This window comes from Leucopleurus acutus (assembly GCF_964270905.1).
Source record: "Leucopleurus acutus genome assembly, chromosome: 10".
NCBI classification, from domain to species: Eukaryota; Metazoa; Chordata; class Mammalia; order Artiodactyla; family Delphinidae; genus Leucopleurus; species Leucopleurus acutus.
This window is the reverse complement of record NC_139153.1, coordinates 99682979-99699802: the sequence shown is the minus strand read 5'-3', so window position 1 is coordinate 99699802 and position 16824 is coordinate 99682979. Positions and strand designations below refer to the sequence as shown.

General features: G+C 40.2%; 1 protein-coding gene across 2 annotated transcripts in view; it reads right to left on the bottom strand.

Annotated features, from left to right (window-relative positions):
- Positions 1–16824, bottom strand: part of BLOC1S5 (biogenesis of lysosomal organelles complex 1 subunit 5) — a gene marked incomplete at its 5' end in the record, with an annotated part of 76740 nt that overhangs the window by 44858 nt on the left and 15058 nt on the right. For both annotated transcript variants that reach the window (XM_082848334.1, XM_082848333.1), the window contains 2 exons: positions 3991–4049; positions 10226–10355. In XM_082848334.1, coding sequence (XP_082704460.1) covers positions 3991–4049; positions 10226–10355 — 189 coding nt within the window. The remainder of the gene's footprint in view (positions 1–3990; positions 4050–10225; positions 10356–16824) is intronic.

Here is a 16824-nt window from a genome sequence, read left to right as displayed (position 1 = left end):
CTGTGTCTAGGACCAGGTCTATAAATCAACTCATGGATACATAATAAAAACACATTTTTGCACGCATTAGTCTAAGTCGGTAATTCTCAGTGGGGGGTGATTTTGAGGCTCCTGTCCCCCAGGTTTTTGGTTATCACAACACAGGCTGGGGGTGGTGATACTGGCATCTAGTGGGTAGAGGCCAAGGATGCTGCTAAACATCCTACAACATGCAGGAAAGACTCCACAACGAAGATTTATCTGCTCCAAAACGCCACCAGCGCAGAGGTTGAAAAACCCTGGTCTAAGGGAAAACTCTGAATAAAGCAACTAATGTCTAAAAGGTTCTTTGGAACATCTGTCAGCAATACATGTGCCTTTAATTTTACATATGCCTTACAAGGATAAATGAAAAAGTATTTACATCAATAAGAAGTACCAGAATAACAACTGCCAGTAATTATTTAAAATATTTAGAATATTATGTACAGTCATCCCGTGGTATCCATGGGGTTTTGCTTCCAGGACCGTGCCCCCCCCCCAACTATGGATATCAAAATCCACGGATGCTCAAGTCCCTTATAAAATGGTGTAGTATTTGCATATAACCTGTAAATCCTCCCATATACTTTAAATCATCTCTAGATTACTTATAATACCTAATACATATAAATGCTATATAAATACAGTGTAACTGCTTTGGAAACAGCTGCCAGCATGTGGCAAATTCAAGTTTTCCTTTTTGGAACTTCCTGGAATTTAAAAAATATACATTTTAAATATTTTGGTTGAATCCACGGATGCAGAACCAGCGGATGCAGAGGGCCGATTGTACTGATCCATTACCCTACATTTTCAAACTCTATCAAGAAAAAATGTATAAACCATGCTATCGCACTGCTCTCATAAAAAAAAAAATCATACAGAGGGAAAACTAAATTTAATAAATATTTGTGGACAAGATGAATCAAAGGATTCATGTTTACTTTATTATTATCTCTAGTCTGGATGAACAGAACTTCAATAGTTGATGCCTGTGCATGAACCTAAGTTTAAACCAGTGACAGATATTAATCAGCTCATCATCTGCCTTTGACAGCTTATTTAAGTCAGTGAATTTTATAAGCCAATTGTATTTTCATTTCACTAGTCTTACTGCCAGTGCCCAATATGCAGCTTGTATTAGTTACCAGTTTTTAAGACATATGTAAAATAACTGGGGAATGTGCATTTATTGTCCTTCTGAATGTACTTTTAGATATCAATTGTGGGAAATATGATTTGGATGAATGACGTTTATCATAACTTACTTCCCACAGAATTCCACAAATTGTCTTGACATAAAAGAATGATTAATGGCAGTAGTCTATTGTATTCCATTACTACTCCCATCTTTCTTTGTTCTGAGAGCCATTCAAATACACAAAATGTAGCCAATAGAATAACCGAGGCAACAACATTAGATTGTAAACGGCAGCTAGAGGTCAATTTTGCTTTGTGCACATTTGCTAGAGGAGAAGTTAGCTTTGCCTCTCTGTCATATGTATGTAGTCTGTCATATGTATGTAGTCTGTCATATGTACGTCATCTGAAGCCTCCGCCACACCAAGTTTTGGCGAAATCAGACATGGCACTTCAGAAAAAAAGAAAGACCTTAAGGATCCATATTTCAAATGTTCCGCTAACTAGACACGCACTAATAAAAGAAATAAAGGCTACATTTCAATATATTCTAAAACACTGATTTTTTAATGTGTATTCCATTTAAAAAAAAGTTCAATAACATTCTCTGAGATAGTACCTGGAAGAAATATATTTAAGACCAAAATACCCCAAGGGCTTTACTATTTCTTGAGGCCATTTTTTTTTAAACCAAAGGACAGTATCTTTCAATTTAGAAAATCAAGTGCTTCACCAACCCTACAGACCACAGCAGGGCTCTTATCCAGAGTGATTGCCTGCATCTTAAACAAACGATCGAGGTGGTAGGGGAAAAAAAGCCACCTGACATTTGGAAAGTAAAGCTATTTCACATAAATTATATAACACAATGTATCAGGTAAGTAGAACATCAATCTATCAGGTAAGTAGAACAAGTATTTGCTCTGAAGCTCAAGGACTTGTCCAAGGGCACACAGTTAGCTAATAAAGGCAAGTACCAGAAATAGAAGACACCAGGTATTTTTTACCCAATCTGGTAATTTTCCTACTTACATACAGTTAATACACCAAACATGAAAAAAGTTCAAAGTGACAAGAGGAACCATCTATTCCAATTATAATTTAATGTCAGGTTAGTTCTGCTTAAGAATGACAGGGATTGCCATTTATCAGAATCATAACTGCCCTGAGAATGTCTTAGAAATAAAGACCAATATCATGTGAGTGCATATTCACGTAAAAAACACCCCTTTTTCATTTTTATTTTGAAAGCCAAGAGAACTGCATAAGTTACAGCCAGTAACAGCCAGCACAGCCAGTGTTCTATCAGAAAAAGTCTTTCTGATTCTCAAACACAGGAATGTTCCTGGTGCTTCCACAACAAATTGCTTAACGTTGAATGCTTGATTCTCTACATCCTTCTCTGGAAACATCCATCTAGACAGTCTACCTACCAGCTCCGTGAGACCACCGACTTCTCCCATCTTTTGCCTTTGCTTCCACTATATCCTTTATCCTACAGTATCTTTCTTCCCATCTTCTATCACTCGAATTCCTACTCACTGATCAAGGTTGGGCTCGGATGTCACTATCTTCCTAGTAAATTACACTTTTTGCCAAGATAGTGCAAAGTTCTTTGTAACTATCACAGCCCTTACTTTATCCTACATTATATCCACGTTAGTGGTTTGGGACTCCTAGACTTTTAGCTCCTACATGTATGAGCTGCCTTAGACTTAAATTAAAATCTTTCACCCTCAGTGGCACCTAGCCAAGTAGAGACTAAAAAAAAAATCTGCTGTCCAGCTGGGCATGGCGCACTGAAGCCCCCACGGCTGTCCCCACCGTGCTCTCCGGACACTGTGCAAGCACTGCACCCCGACACCAACTTCCCTGCCCACGGCTCTGCCCTGCCATGTTATCAGTGGTCTCGCAACAGCCCTGTTTCCCAACCTGGCCCGCTGGGATCCTGTTCCTCTCGGGCAGCCTTCCCACCTGGCTTAACTGTCTTTTCAGTAAGGCTTGATCCATCAGATTGTTGAGTTTTTAAATTTATATCAACATTAAGAGTTGAGCAAAGGGTGGAGAAATTTAAACTCGGGCAAGGCAAGGTCCGTATTTCTTTTTTACAGTGCCAGATCGGTACCATTATTATGGATAAACCACACATTAAGGACAAATGGAGATAGTAACACTTGCTGATATAAACACACAAAAAGGCATATTTTCAGAGTGACTCACCATTTCTTAACAAGTGTATCCCCACTAGTTTAGAACAATAAAGTGATAAAAATACTTCATGAAAACTGTAAGTTAAAACACCAAATTATTACAGGAACTTAAATTCTTGTGCTGTTTTTCCACATCTGAATTTAGTTAAGATATAATTCAAATAAGCAAAGCACTACCCAGCAAGTGATTCACACACTTATGACTATTCATTAAAGAACCCATCCACAGGCATGAATGCCTCCTTTTCTAGAAGAAATATACATAATATACTCAAGGCCTCAGGCCTGAAGATTTATATTTCCAACCTGGTGGGTATTTTTTGTTCCATGTAACAGTCCTATTCTTTCTCCTCTAAGAGACAGATACCACTTTCAGGGAAAAGTTGGAAAGGAGAAAAAGAGGTCTGCAATGTGAATTGTAAAAATACAGATCGTGCAATTATGTGACCATACCTCCTCAACACACCTTCAATGAATTAGCCATTTTTTAATCTTTTAAAATCACCGCACAAGAGAAAACAAATTCAGAGAACTTTTTAAAATCAAAAGCAACTGCTAATAATATGGTACTAAAAGCCCTGGAGTTACAGCCTCCATTACCCGAATGGTCCACTTTTACCTTGCTTCGCTCCTGTTCCCTCTGTTGGAGCCTACAGACCGAGTCCGTAGCTGCTTGCACTGAAATAAAACAGAGTGGGTTTTCAATCAGCAGCCCTTGTTCAAGGAGAAACTTACCTGGATTAAAACAGAAACAAAAACAAAAAACAACACTTGGACTGTTTTAGATCTCAAGAAACTATGCAAAAAAAGCTGGTATTATTTTGGTCATGGTAGGGTGGCTAAAAGGGGAAAAAAAAGTATTCAGGATGTCATAATGAGAACCACTATCATTTGTGAGCTTTGAGCTGCAAGCCAAGGGCATTCAGTACTAATTCCAATGACAAGTTGTCATCAATGACCTCAGAATTCTCTAAAAAGATATAAAACACCTGATAAATGTATCACTCCATTCTGATGGATGTAGACTTTACAGAGTCTCTCTGATTCATTAACTTCCCCTGCCCCTTCCTCACTGGTACCCCTGCTCTCTTGCAGGCAGGACTTGATACCCAGAATGCTTCGACGACTTTCTACTATTCTTCTCACCTCTTCTAATTCCTCCTGGCTGCCACTGCCAGATTCAGGTTTCTCTGGACTGCTTTCTTTTGAGTCATTTCCCTTTTGCAATGACTTTAAATTGCTAGAAATAATTATTGTAGTTATTTGCTGAGTATTACTATGTGCCAAGAAGTGTGCTAAGTACTTTCCACGTATTACTCCTCTTAATTCCACTTTCCTACTAAGTGAGTATCACTATCCCATTTTACAGATTTTTGTCATCTGTAAAAAACTGAGGCACAAACGCAGTGAAACGTCACTCAAGGAGGTAATATGACTAACAGGCACAGAAAGCAGGACTTAAAATCAGACCCCTGACCCTAAGACTCGGCTCTTACCTTCAGGGCTCTACCTCTCTTATAATCTCAACAATGAAACTGGTTTTAATCTATCAGTTGTTCAAGCCTCTTCCTCTACCGGATCCGTTTTATTTCTGTACACAAACGTTTTCACTTACTTCGCTGGTTGGTGTGTGGGCTAAGAGTCAGCCTTCCTCAGTCAAACCTTGAGTTGAACTTTAGTTACGCGTGTGACTGCCCTTGGGCTTGTGTGCTCGCTCGTTCATGCAGCTGTCTGTCAGGTATTTACTGAGTGTTTGCTATGTGCCAGGTGCTACTGCTGCTGCTCCTAATCTCTCAGAACCTTAGTTCCTCATTTGTAAAATGAACGTAACAACTAATAAGAGGGCTTCAGAATGGACATGAGAAAAGGATGAGATAATGCAGTACGTAGTATGCTTAAAAATAATTGAAAGATTAATAATAAAAGCCACTCAGAGCAGTTCTTCACACATGGTAAGCAGTCAAGAAATGTTACTGTTGCTATTATTCTATGCACTGTCCTCTCCCTGCTGAAAGTGCTTTCCTTATTCCTTTCCTCTAATTAAAATGTTTACATGTTTCAAAAGCCCAGTTCAAGGTTTAGTGCCTTCATAAAGCCCTCCAGTTGAATCCTTTCCTGTAAGGATTTTCTCTTATTTGAAATTCTTTAACCAGGTATGTGTATATACTACCACTTTATCTTGCATTTGCTTGAACAATTTTACCCAGTTGTTTCACAATTACGCCTTTCTACCCCACTCAACCCAGCCCCAAGTTCAAAGTTCCATACAGGGCAGGGGCTGTGACTTCTCTTTCAGAAAAATGTTAGGCCCCTCCCTGAGAGGGTATGACAAAGGGGAGGGTTCAGCTTTTAAAAAGTCATGTTTTTATCAGTAACCATTCATTTTAGTCACATCAAAGATAACACTTTAGTACTAAAAATTAAGGTTCCCAATCATTGTTTGTTCTAATAGAAAAGTTGAAAACACAACAAAATAGGAGTTGATGAGCTCTGCCTTCTTTCTGTGGTATATTAATATTACATCATCTCTCCCGAGTGGTGGTTCTATCATTTCCTGTATTTTTTTTTTTTCTTGGCTCTGAACATAACTCTTAAAAAACCCATTTTGTGGTCTTTGGGTGCTTCATCATTTTCAGATCATTCTGGGCTTTATCTAAAAGAAGAGTTACAGGACTATGACATTTATATTTTGTCATTTGTTATATACTTTAAAAATTTAATTAGAACACATCGGACAAAGGTACACTTTAGTTCCTTATCAGGATTATCTTTGTACTTAGAATATCCATTTTTAGAAATTTCAGTCCCTGAAATTTTTCATTCTTTATCCACATGATAAAAAAGGTTTGCTTTCTGAATTTAATGAAATCTGCTCTTCTAAAAATCTAAGAAAATCACCTAACTACCCTTTCTTCACAAGTAGAGACTCCAAGAGGAAAAGGGCCATTTGTCTAACCCTATCACTTCTATACCACATATTGGTCATTCCTGACTCAATAGGAAGCCACTTCCCCAGCTGTCTCAGTGTCCCAGGAGGCTATACTGACTTTAAGGAGTTAGGAATTCATCAAATTATTTTCTCTAAACCAAAAGATTACTTGAGGAGATTAGCACCACACACAGTAATTGTGACATGCAACAGCTAGCAGTGTCCCTGTGTCCTCACATAAAAGAGAAACAAATTCATTGTGTCACAGTGTGTATGTGTAAACCGCAAATACACACCTAAGAAAGTAGCTCTGGTTTGGTATTAGGAGCAGATGTTGGCTGAATTCTCATTCATTCATTTCAATGAACAAATAGTGTGTACAGACGGAAAAGATGTCCCAGAACCAAGCCGTAGGGCACCCCAATGTCAAAAGTCAAGGAGAGAAGTGGAAACTAACAAAGCAGACTGAGAAGGAGGAGCCTGTGCTGTAGGAGAGAATCCAGGAGAAAAGGCGGACTCTCCTTATGACCTCTTCCGCAGAAGCGTCATTCTGAAGTTCAAAGAGCTTGAGCTCTGGCAGCAGAAGCACTAAGTCTGCATGGTGGTTCCTCCAACTATTAGGGAGAACCATGGATGTTAAAACACTTTCAGCTTCCTCAACTATAAATGTGTTGGGAAGAGGGTGATAAATATTTACTTTACACAGTTAAGATGGTCAATGAGGAAAATACAGGTAAAAAATCTAACTAGTCAAGTGCTATTAAAAATTAGTATTTTAAGTCATAATGAGTTCTTAAAGTTTTCTAGCTACAGAGGGAGAGTGAAGCAAAATCAGACAAACTTAGCCCTCTAAGTACCTTATAAAATAAATTAACAGTTTTTTAAAAAGGTAAAAAAAAAATCCATCATTTACTAAACAATGAGGAATTATATAATTATATTTAAACTTTGAAAAGTGGTGGCCAAGGACTTCCCCGGTGGTGCAGTGGTTAAGAATCCACCTGCCAATGCAGGGGACACGAGTTCCAGCCCTGATCTGGGAAGATCCCACATGCCGTGGAGCAACTAAGCTGTGTGCCACAACTACTGAGCCTGTGCTCTAGAGCCCGCGAGCCACAACTACTGAGCCTGCGAGCCACAACTACTGAAGCCCCGCGCACCTAGAGCCCGTGCTCCACAGGAAGCCGCCGAAATGAGAAGCCCGTGCACCACAACGAAGAGTAGCCCCCGCTCGCTGCACCTAGAGAAAGCCTGCACGCAGCAACGATGACCCAACGCAGCCAAAAATAAATAAATAAATAAATTTATTAAAAAAAAGTGGTGGCCAAGAATAGGAACACAGAGTCTATAAAGAACTGAGACTCCTCACCTCACCATAACCACTCCAACCCCCAAAAAATGAGAAAAAGAAAATGGACTGGGACTTCCCTGGTGGTCCAGAGGTAAAGAATCCACCTTCCAGGGCTTCCCTTGTGGCGCAGTGGTTGAGAGTCCCCCTGCCGATGCAGGGGACGCGGGTTCGTGCCCCGGTCCGGGAAGATGCCACATGCCGCGGAGCCATGTGAGCCATGGCCGCTGAGCCTACGCATCCGGAGCCTGTGCTTCACAACGGGAGAGGCCGCAACAGTGAGAGGCCCGCGTACCGCAAAAAAAAAAAAAAAAAAAAAAGATATCGGGAATGATATTCACCAAAGCTAAAAAGCAATGGTTATCTTGAGGCAATTAAAGTGATTTCTTGCTTCTTTTTCTTTCTTATTTTCTTCTTTATTTCTACTTTCTTATTACTTAGGCATATATCCTTTTGTTTAAATAATAAATAAAGTCACTGCTCTTAAAACTTAGTTAATTTGAATGAGGAATAACCTAAAGGCTTTCTGTCCTTCTTAGCCTCTAAAATCAAAGGCTGGGTCCTCAATGCTAAGCAAGATCTTGAGACAACAAACATGGTGAAGTTTACGAGTCTATGAAATAAATAATAAGTAGAACATAGACACTAGGATGAGAAAAACGTACTTTACGGTTACTCTTATGGACCCTCCTAGAGCTCTCACTTACTTTTTGTGTTTTTTAAGGAACCACAGGTGAGTTTTGGTTCTGAAGCCTCTGCTCATCCAATGCTAAGACACTCAGCTAGGATTCTGTAACCATCTCCATCCAAACAAGCCGAGACATCCCCCCCTTAATGCTCCACAGTTGCTCAGTTTTGTGCACAACGATCGACCAATAGCTTAAGATCCACACCACCGAGTTCTAAGATTCTCAGCCAACCACACTCTCAGCTCAGCCCTCAAACATGCAGAGAAGAGGTAAATGAGACAGATCTACTAACAGGCACAAAACAAAACTCAACTGTCACTAACCTTGTAAAGTATTAGTTAGATCAGAGTATACTGCCTAGATAAACTCACTTTTATAAGCAAGCCAGCACCATGGCTCAAAATGTAAACTTTTTAAACATGAAATCCTGCAGGAACAACAGCTGGGCCCAGGCCAATTTTTAAAACTACATTGGCTCTAAAATCAGATAATTATCTCCATTATCCCCGTTAGGCTCATGATAATAGCTACCAGGAAATACTTAGGCTGGAGCCTACTGAGGAAGCCATTCCTGCTTCTAGCAACAAAATTAACTCCAAAGCCACCGCATGTCTCTAATGCTAACAATAAGGTAGTCCTCAGAGGTTAAAACTTTCATTATTACTTCACATTCTGTGTGCTTTAATTCTTTCTTTTAGCAGAATACATTTACAGTCTGGATTCCCTGTTACCTGTAAAACTTTTCTATTTCATTGTGAAGACTATACTTTTAGCATGAGGCCTCACGTCAGAAATAGCTTTGGCCCAAGAACAAAACAAGTCAAAACAACCATTCACAGTTTTCTTTTTCTTACTAAGTTTTATCCAATATTTTTTTATATACTCAAAGTGTGTACAAGGAAAGTTATAAGTACATCTCGAAAATAAACATAAGCATTTCTATCAATAATAATTTGAGTTTTACTTTTACTGTAATGACTAGAAAGCTTGTCAAGGTTAAGGAAGTGATGGCTGAACGAACAAGGGTGTGTTTGCAGTTACCATGCAAAGCCTGAAGTCAATTCTAGACTCTTTGCTCTTCTACTCAAAGAAACCAAATGTGATTGTGGGAGGTCTGTCCTCTCCAAGCTCCTCTGAGCATCAGAGGACCCAGGCTAACCTGGAGTTGCGCACAGACTCTTACGTAACTCAGTCATTAACCAAGCCCCCCTGCTACCTTCCCTCACAGGACATTACATTATCCTCCAGTTTTGCTATTTTCTCCCCAGAAAGATATTGTTTCATGTTGCCCTCCATCGTTATCTACCAGCATCATTTGTCCTTGGACAAACTGAACAGTGTCAATATGGATCCGAGAAGCTCTGAGTTTCTGATACACCTCTAATTTTAAACTCAGTTACTAATAAAACTCCTTTTATTTTATAGTTTAATATGTTTAATAAATATCCTTTTAAGCAAACATCTCTCCATGTTAAAATATTTTGCTTAATGAAAAAAGTGATAAAACATAAACGTTTCTGACAGGTTTTTCTTTTTTTTTAGTTAAAAACTCTAGTATCCTGTTTGAAAAAGAAGCTTCATTTCATATCCTAATTACTGGGCATCAAACTTTTTCTTATGAATAAGTTTTTTTTTTAAGGTAAAAAATGTTTCGATTGTCTTACATCCTAGAAGGATTATCTTGTGCACCCATCTTGCTTTGGAGATTAATGCTCTTAGCATCAAGGGCAACACACACTAACTGCTAGATAAGCACCTTATCTGGGACTTCCCTCTCCTGGCTCCCGCTTAAGAATTCTCTCTCCATCTCTCAGCAGATACTCAAGGACATCCATTTTGGCAGAGCATGCATCTGAAATAAAGCAATATAAAAAAATCTCTGGCTTACATCTCTGGAGAACTTGGTTTAAGTTGTCTTGCATTGTCTCCCTGCACGTGGGAAGAGTATGTTCATTTGTTTCATGGATCATATTCTTCAAATTTTCAAGAACTCGCATTTCTCGAAGACCACGTTTTTCCTATTAAAAGAAAGTAAACAGCTAGTACATATTGTGTCTTAAATCTTAGTAATTACTTTCTGGGATTCCCACCCAGGTTTTGGTTATGTTATTACCTACTACTGAAATTTACCCAGCCTTCTTCTCATTATTTGGCAATAAATGAGGTCACAACCTGGAGGCAGTTTTTTAAATTACGAAATGCTTCACAAGTTTCAATGTAATATTTTTATACCTATGTTTAAAAATGGGCATGAGGGGGGCTTCCCTGGTGGCGCAGTGGTTGAGAGTCCGCCTGCCGATGCAGGGGACACGGGTTCGTGCCCCGGTCCGGGAGGATCCCACATGCCACGGAGTGGCTGGGCCCGTGAGCCATGGCCGCTGAGCCTGCGCATCCAGAGCCTGTTCTCCGCAACGGGAGAGGCCACAACAGGCCCGCATACCGCAAAAAAAAAAAAAATTGGGCATGAGAAATACTAAAAGAACAAGAAGAGACCTAGACTCCATGTATTTCAACTGTGGCAAAGAAAGAAATGATCTGGTTTTAAATTTGATTTTGTTGTTCTTACCATCATAAAGCTTCTATTATTATGCTCTGTATTTTTCACCTGATTCCAGATTTCTCAACTAAAAATGTGTTGTAAAAGTAATAGTATGTGGGAACTTCCCTGTACAGAAAAGAGTTAACACTGCGTGCCTGAGACCTCCTCCTTACAAAGGCCTGCCTGCAAGGTTGGCCTTCGGCTGGGGGCTGGGAACGTGACCAGAAAACAGCTCCCATGGAGGTGTAAGACACCTCTTTCCTTCCGGGAGTCTGGAATTTTGATACGCGCTAGGCAGAGTGTGCCTACTTGTCCAGTCCCCAATAAGAACCATGGACCCCCAGGTTCAAACGAGCTTCCCTGGGAGACACTATTTCATGCGTGTTGTCACAACTCACTGCTGGGGGCATCCCTGGAAGTTTCTGCCTGGCTTCCTACAGAGTCTCCCCATGCACCTGTTCCCTTTGCTGATTTTGCTGTGCATCCTTTTGCCATAATAGAGTTCAGCCACCAGTACAACCACATGCTGAGTCCTGTGAGTAACCAATGAACCTGGGGGTGGTCTTGGGGACCCCCAGCCCAACCCCCCTTCAGAAAGCTGAGCTTAAACCACACTTCCACTTGGGTGGGCTAGACTTAGTGACCTGCTTCCAAAGAATAGAGCAGGGAATGAGAAAAATATTAACTTTACAGTGGAGTCAATGAAGGTGACCTCATCAGTGATGTCACGGTGACAGCACGCACCTCCCAATGTAATGTGACAAGAAAGGCACTTTAACCTCTCTGGTACTCTTTCCCAAAGCCCAGAAACCCAGTATAATCTTAGGAAGAACAGCAGACAAATCCAGATTGGGGGACATTCTACAGGATACTGCCCAGGACTCAAGACTGTCAAGATCAAGAAAAACAAGGAAAGACTGAGAAACTGTCACAGACCAAAGAGGACTAGACAGACATGACAATTAAATGCAGTGTGGTGCCCTGGATTCCATCCCGGAACAGGAAGAGGACTGCAATGGAAACACCGGTGAAATCCAAATAAAGTCTGGTGCTTCATTAGCAGTAATGTATCCATGTCAGTTTCTTAGTTTTTACCAATGTAGTATGGTAATTAATGTAAAACATTAACAACGGGAGGGAACTTCCCTGGTGGCACAGTGGTTAAGAATCCACCTGCCAATGCAGGGGACACGTTCGAGCCCTGGTCCAGGAAGATCCCACATGCCGTGGAGCAACTAAGCCCATGCGCCACAACTACTGAGCCTGCGGTCTAGAGACCGCGAGCCACAACTACTGAAACCCGTGCACTTAGAGCCCGTACTCAACAGCAACAGAAGCCACTGCAATGAAAAGCCCTCACACCACAATGAAGAGTAGCCCCCGCTCACCGCAACTAGAGAAAGCCCACACGCAGCAACTAGAGAAAGCCTACATGCAGCAACGAAGACCCAATGCAACCTAAACAAACAAACGAACAAAACAAAACAAAACAAAACAAGGGGGGGTGAGACGTATAGGAGACCTCTGTACTACCTTAGTAACTTTACTGTAAATCTTAAAATAATACAAGACGAAAAGTTTACTTTAAAAAGGGTGGTAAACTTGATTGTAAGGAAATAATGTTAGTTACTGGGGGTTTTGTTTTGAACCATTCTTATGGAGCAGCTGTGGTCAGATTTTTACTCGAATTTTTCCATAATAAAAAATTTTAAACTTATACAAAAGTTGAGAGAGAATGAAAGAATGAATCCTCATGTACGCATCACCAAGCTTCAACTCGTGGCTGACTTTGTTCCCCCTGTAACACTCCGTACAGCCCCCTACCCACAATCCTAGATTCTTTTAAAGCAATATTTCAACATCTACCTTTAAAAAACAAGGATTCCTCTTTAAAAATAAAAAATAAAAAATAAATGAAACCACAGCGCCCTTCCCCTCCCCCATATCCTCCTCCCCTCGCCCCAACCCGCCCACTCACTCTCTCTTTCTCAACAATAATTCTTCAATACTAAATATCAATGAAGTACTCACATTACCTCAAATATCCCAATGTTTCCTTCTATACCCCAGTTCATTTAGACCAAAATCTAAATAAGATTCATACACTGCAACTGGTTAATATGTTTCCTAAATCCTTTTTAATCTATAGGTTTCCCTTCCATTTTTTGTCCACCTTGTAACTTACTGAAAAAAAGCGAGTCATCTGTTCTGCACAGTTTCCCACAATCTGTTTTTTAACTGAATGATGTGATTCATCCTAATGGTGCGATTTAAGATATCCTTTTGTCTCTTCTCTCTCCTGTAAATTAGTAGTTAGAACGAGAGGGTTGATCAGATTCACGGTTTGTTTTGTTAAATTGTTTGCAAGCATATTTCAGAGGTAGAGATTGGTTCAAGATGGCAGAGCAGAAGGATGTGTGCTCGCTCCCTCCTGCAAGAGCACCGGAATCACAACTAACAGCTGAACAGTCATCAACAGGAAGACACTGGAACTCACCAAAAAAGATACCCCACATCCAAAGACAAAGGAGAAGCCGCAATGAGACGGTAGGAGGGGCGCAATCACAGTAAAATCAAATCCCATGACCACTCGGTGGGTGACTCACAAACCAGAGAACACTTATACCACAGAAGTCCACCCAACGGAGTGAAGGTTCTGAGCCCCACGTCAGGCTTCCCAACCTGGGAGTCCAGCAACAGAAGGAGAAATTCCCAGAGAATCAGACTTTGAAGGCTAGTGGGATTTGACTGCAGTAGTTCGACAGGACTGGGGGAAACAGAGACTCCACTCTTGGAGGGCACACACAAAGTAGTGTACGCATCAGGATCCAGAAGTAGTGACCCCATGGGAAACGGAACCAAACCTACCTGCTAGTGTTGGAAGGTCTCCTGCAGAGGAGGGGGTGGCTGTGGCTCACTGTGGGGACAAGCAAACTGGCAGCAGAAGTTCTCGGAAGTACTCCCCTTGGCGTGACCCCTCCCAGAATCCGGCCATTAGCACCACAAAAGACCCTGGGTAGGCTCCAGTGCTGGGTCGCCTCAGGCCAAACAACCAACAGAGAGGGAACCCAGCCCCACCCATCGGCAGACAAGCGGATTAAAGTTTTACTGAGCTCTGCCCACCAGAGCAATACTCAGCTCTACCCACCACCAGTCCCTCCCATGAGGAACCTTGCACAAACCTCTTAGATAGCCTCATCCACCAGAGGGCAGACAGCAGAAGCAAGGAGAACTACAATTCTGCATCTTGCGGAACAAAAACCACATTCACAGAAAGACAGACAAAATGAAAAGGCAGAGGACTTTGTACCACATGAAGGAACAAGCTAAACCCCAGAAAAACAACTAAATGAAGTGGAGATAGGCAACCTTCCAGAAAAAGAATTCAGAATAATGACAGTGAAGATGATCCAGGACCTTGGAAAAAGAATGGAGGCAAAGATCGAGAAGACGCAAGAAATGTTTAACAAAGACCTAGAAGAATTAAAGAACAAACAAACAGAGATGAACAATACAGTAACTGAAATGAAAAACACACTAGATGGAATCAATAGCAGAATAACTGAGGCAGAAGAAAGGATAAGGGACCTGGAAGACAGAACGCTGGAATTCACTGCTGCGGAACAAAATAAAGAGAATGAAAAGAAATGAAGACAGCCTAAGAGACCTCTGGGACAACATTAAATGCACCAACATTGGCATTATATGGGTCCCAGAAGGAGAGGAGAGAGCGAAAGGACCCGAGAAAATATATGAAGAGATAACAGTTGAAACCTTCCCTAACATGAGAAAGGAAATAGCCACCCAAGTCCAGGAAACTCAGAGTCCCAGGCAATATAAACCCAAGGGGAAACATGCTAAGACACACAGTAATCAAATAGACAAAAATTAAAGACAAAGAAAAATTATTAAAAGCAACAAGGGAAAAACAACAAATAACATACAAGGGAAATTCCATATTGTTAACAGCTGATTTCTCAGCAGAAACTCTACAAGCCAAAAGGGGGTGGCACAATATATTTAAAGTGATGAAAGGGAAGAACCTACAACCAAGATTACTCTACCTGGCAAGGATCTAATTCAGATTTAACGGAGAAATCAAAAGCTCTACAGACAAGCAAAAGCTAAGAGAATTCAGCACCATGTAACCAGCTCTACAACAATTGCTAAAGGAACTTCTCTAGAGACACAAGAGAAGAAAATGACCTACAAAAAACAAACCCAAAACAAATAAGAAAATAGTAATAGGAACATACATATCGATAATTACCTTAAATATGAATGGATTAAGTGCTCCAACCAAAAGACACAGGCTTGCTGAATGGCTAGAAAAACAAGACCCATATATATACTGTCTACAATAGACCCACTTCAGACCTAGGGACACATACAGACTGAAAGTGAGGGGACGGAAAAGATATTCCATGCAAATGGAAATCAAAAGAAAGCTGTAGTAGCAATACTCGTATCAGATAAAATAGACTTTAAAATAAAGAATGTTACAAGAGACAAGGAAGGACACTATATAATGATCAAGCGATCAATCCAAGAAGAAGACAGGACAATTATAAATATATATGCACCCAACATAGGAGCACCTCAATACATAAGGTAAATGCTAACAGCTATAAAAGAGAAAATCGACAGTAACACAATAATAGAGGGACTTTAACACCTCACTTACACCAATGGACAGGTCATCCAGACAGAAAATTAATATGGAAACCAAGCTTTAAATGACACACTAGACCAGATAGATTTAATTGATATTTATAGGACATTCCATCCAAAAACAACACATTACACTTTCTTCTCAAGTACACACAGAACATTCCCCAGGATAGATCACATCTTGGGTCACAAATCAAGCCTCAGTAAATTTAGGAGAACTGATATCATATCAAGCATCTTTTCTGACCACAATGCTATGAGATTAGAAATGAATTACAAGGAAAAAAACGTAAAAAACACAAACACATGGAGGCTAAGCAATACGTTACTAAATAACCAAGAGATCACTGAAGAAATCAAAGAGGAAATAAAAAAATACCTAGAGACAAATGACAAGGAAAACACAATGATCCAAAACCTATGGGATGCAGCAAAAGCAGTTCTAAGAGGGAAGTTTATAGCTATACAAGCCTACCTCAAGAAACAAGAAAAATCTCAAATAAACAATCTAACCTGACACCTAAAGGAACTAGAGAAAGAAGAATAAACAAAACCCAAACGTAGCAGAAGGAAAGAAATCATAAAGATCAGAGCAGAAATAAATGAAATAGAAACAAAGAAAACAATAGCAAAGATCAAGAAAACTAAAAGCTGGTTCTTTGAGAAGACAAACAAAATTGATAAGCCATTACCCAGACTCATCAAGAAAAAGAGGGAGAGGACTCAAATCAATAAAATTAGAAATGAAAAAAGAAAAGTTACAACAGACACCGCAGAAATACAAAGCATCATAAGAGACTACTACAAGCAACTCTATGCCAATAAAATGGACAACCTGGAAAAAATGGACAAATTCTTAGAAAGGTATAACCTTCCAAGACTGAACCAGGAAGAAATAGAAAATATGAAGAGACCAATCACAAGTAATGAAATTGAAACTGTGATTAAAAATCTTCCAACAAACAGAAGTCCAGGACCAGATGGCTTCACAGGTGAATTCTATCAAACATTTAGAGAAGAGCTAATAACACCCATCCTTCTCAAACTCTTCCAAAAAATTGCAGAGGAAGGAACACTCCCAAACTCCTTCTATGAGGCCACCATCACCCTGATACCCAAACCAGACATTACAAAAAAAAAAGAAAATTGAAGACCAATATCACTGATGACTACAGATGCAAAAATCCTCAACAAAATACTAGCAAACAGAATCCAACAACACATTAAAAGGATCATACACCACGATCAAGAGGGATTTATCCCAGGGATGCAAGGAT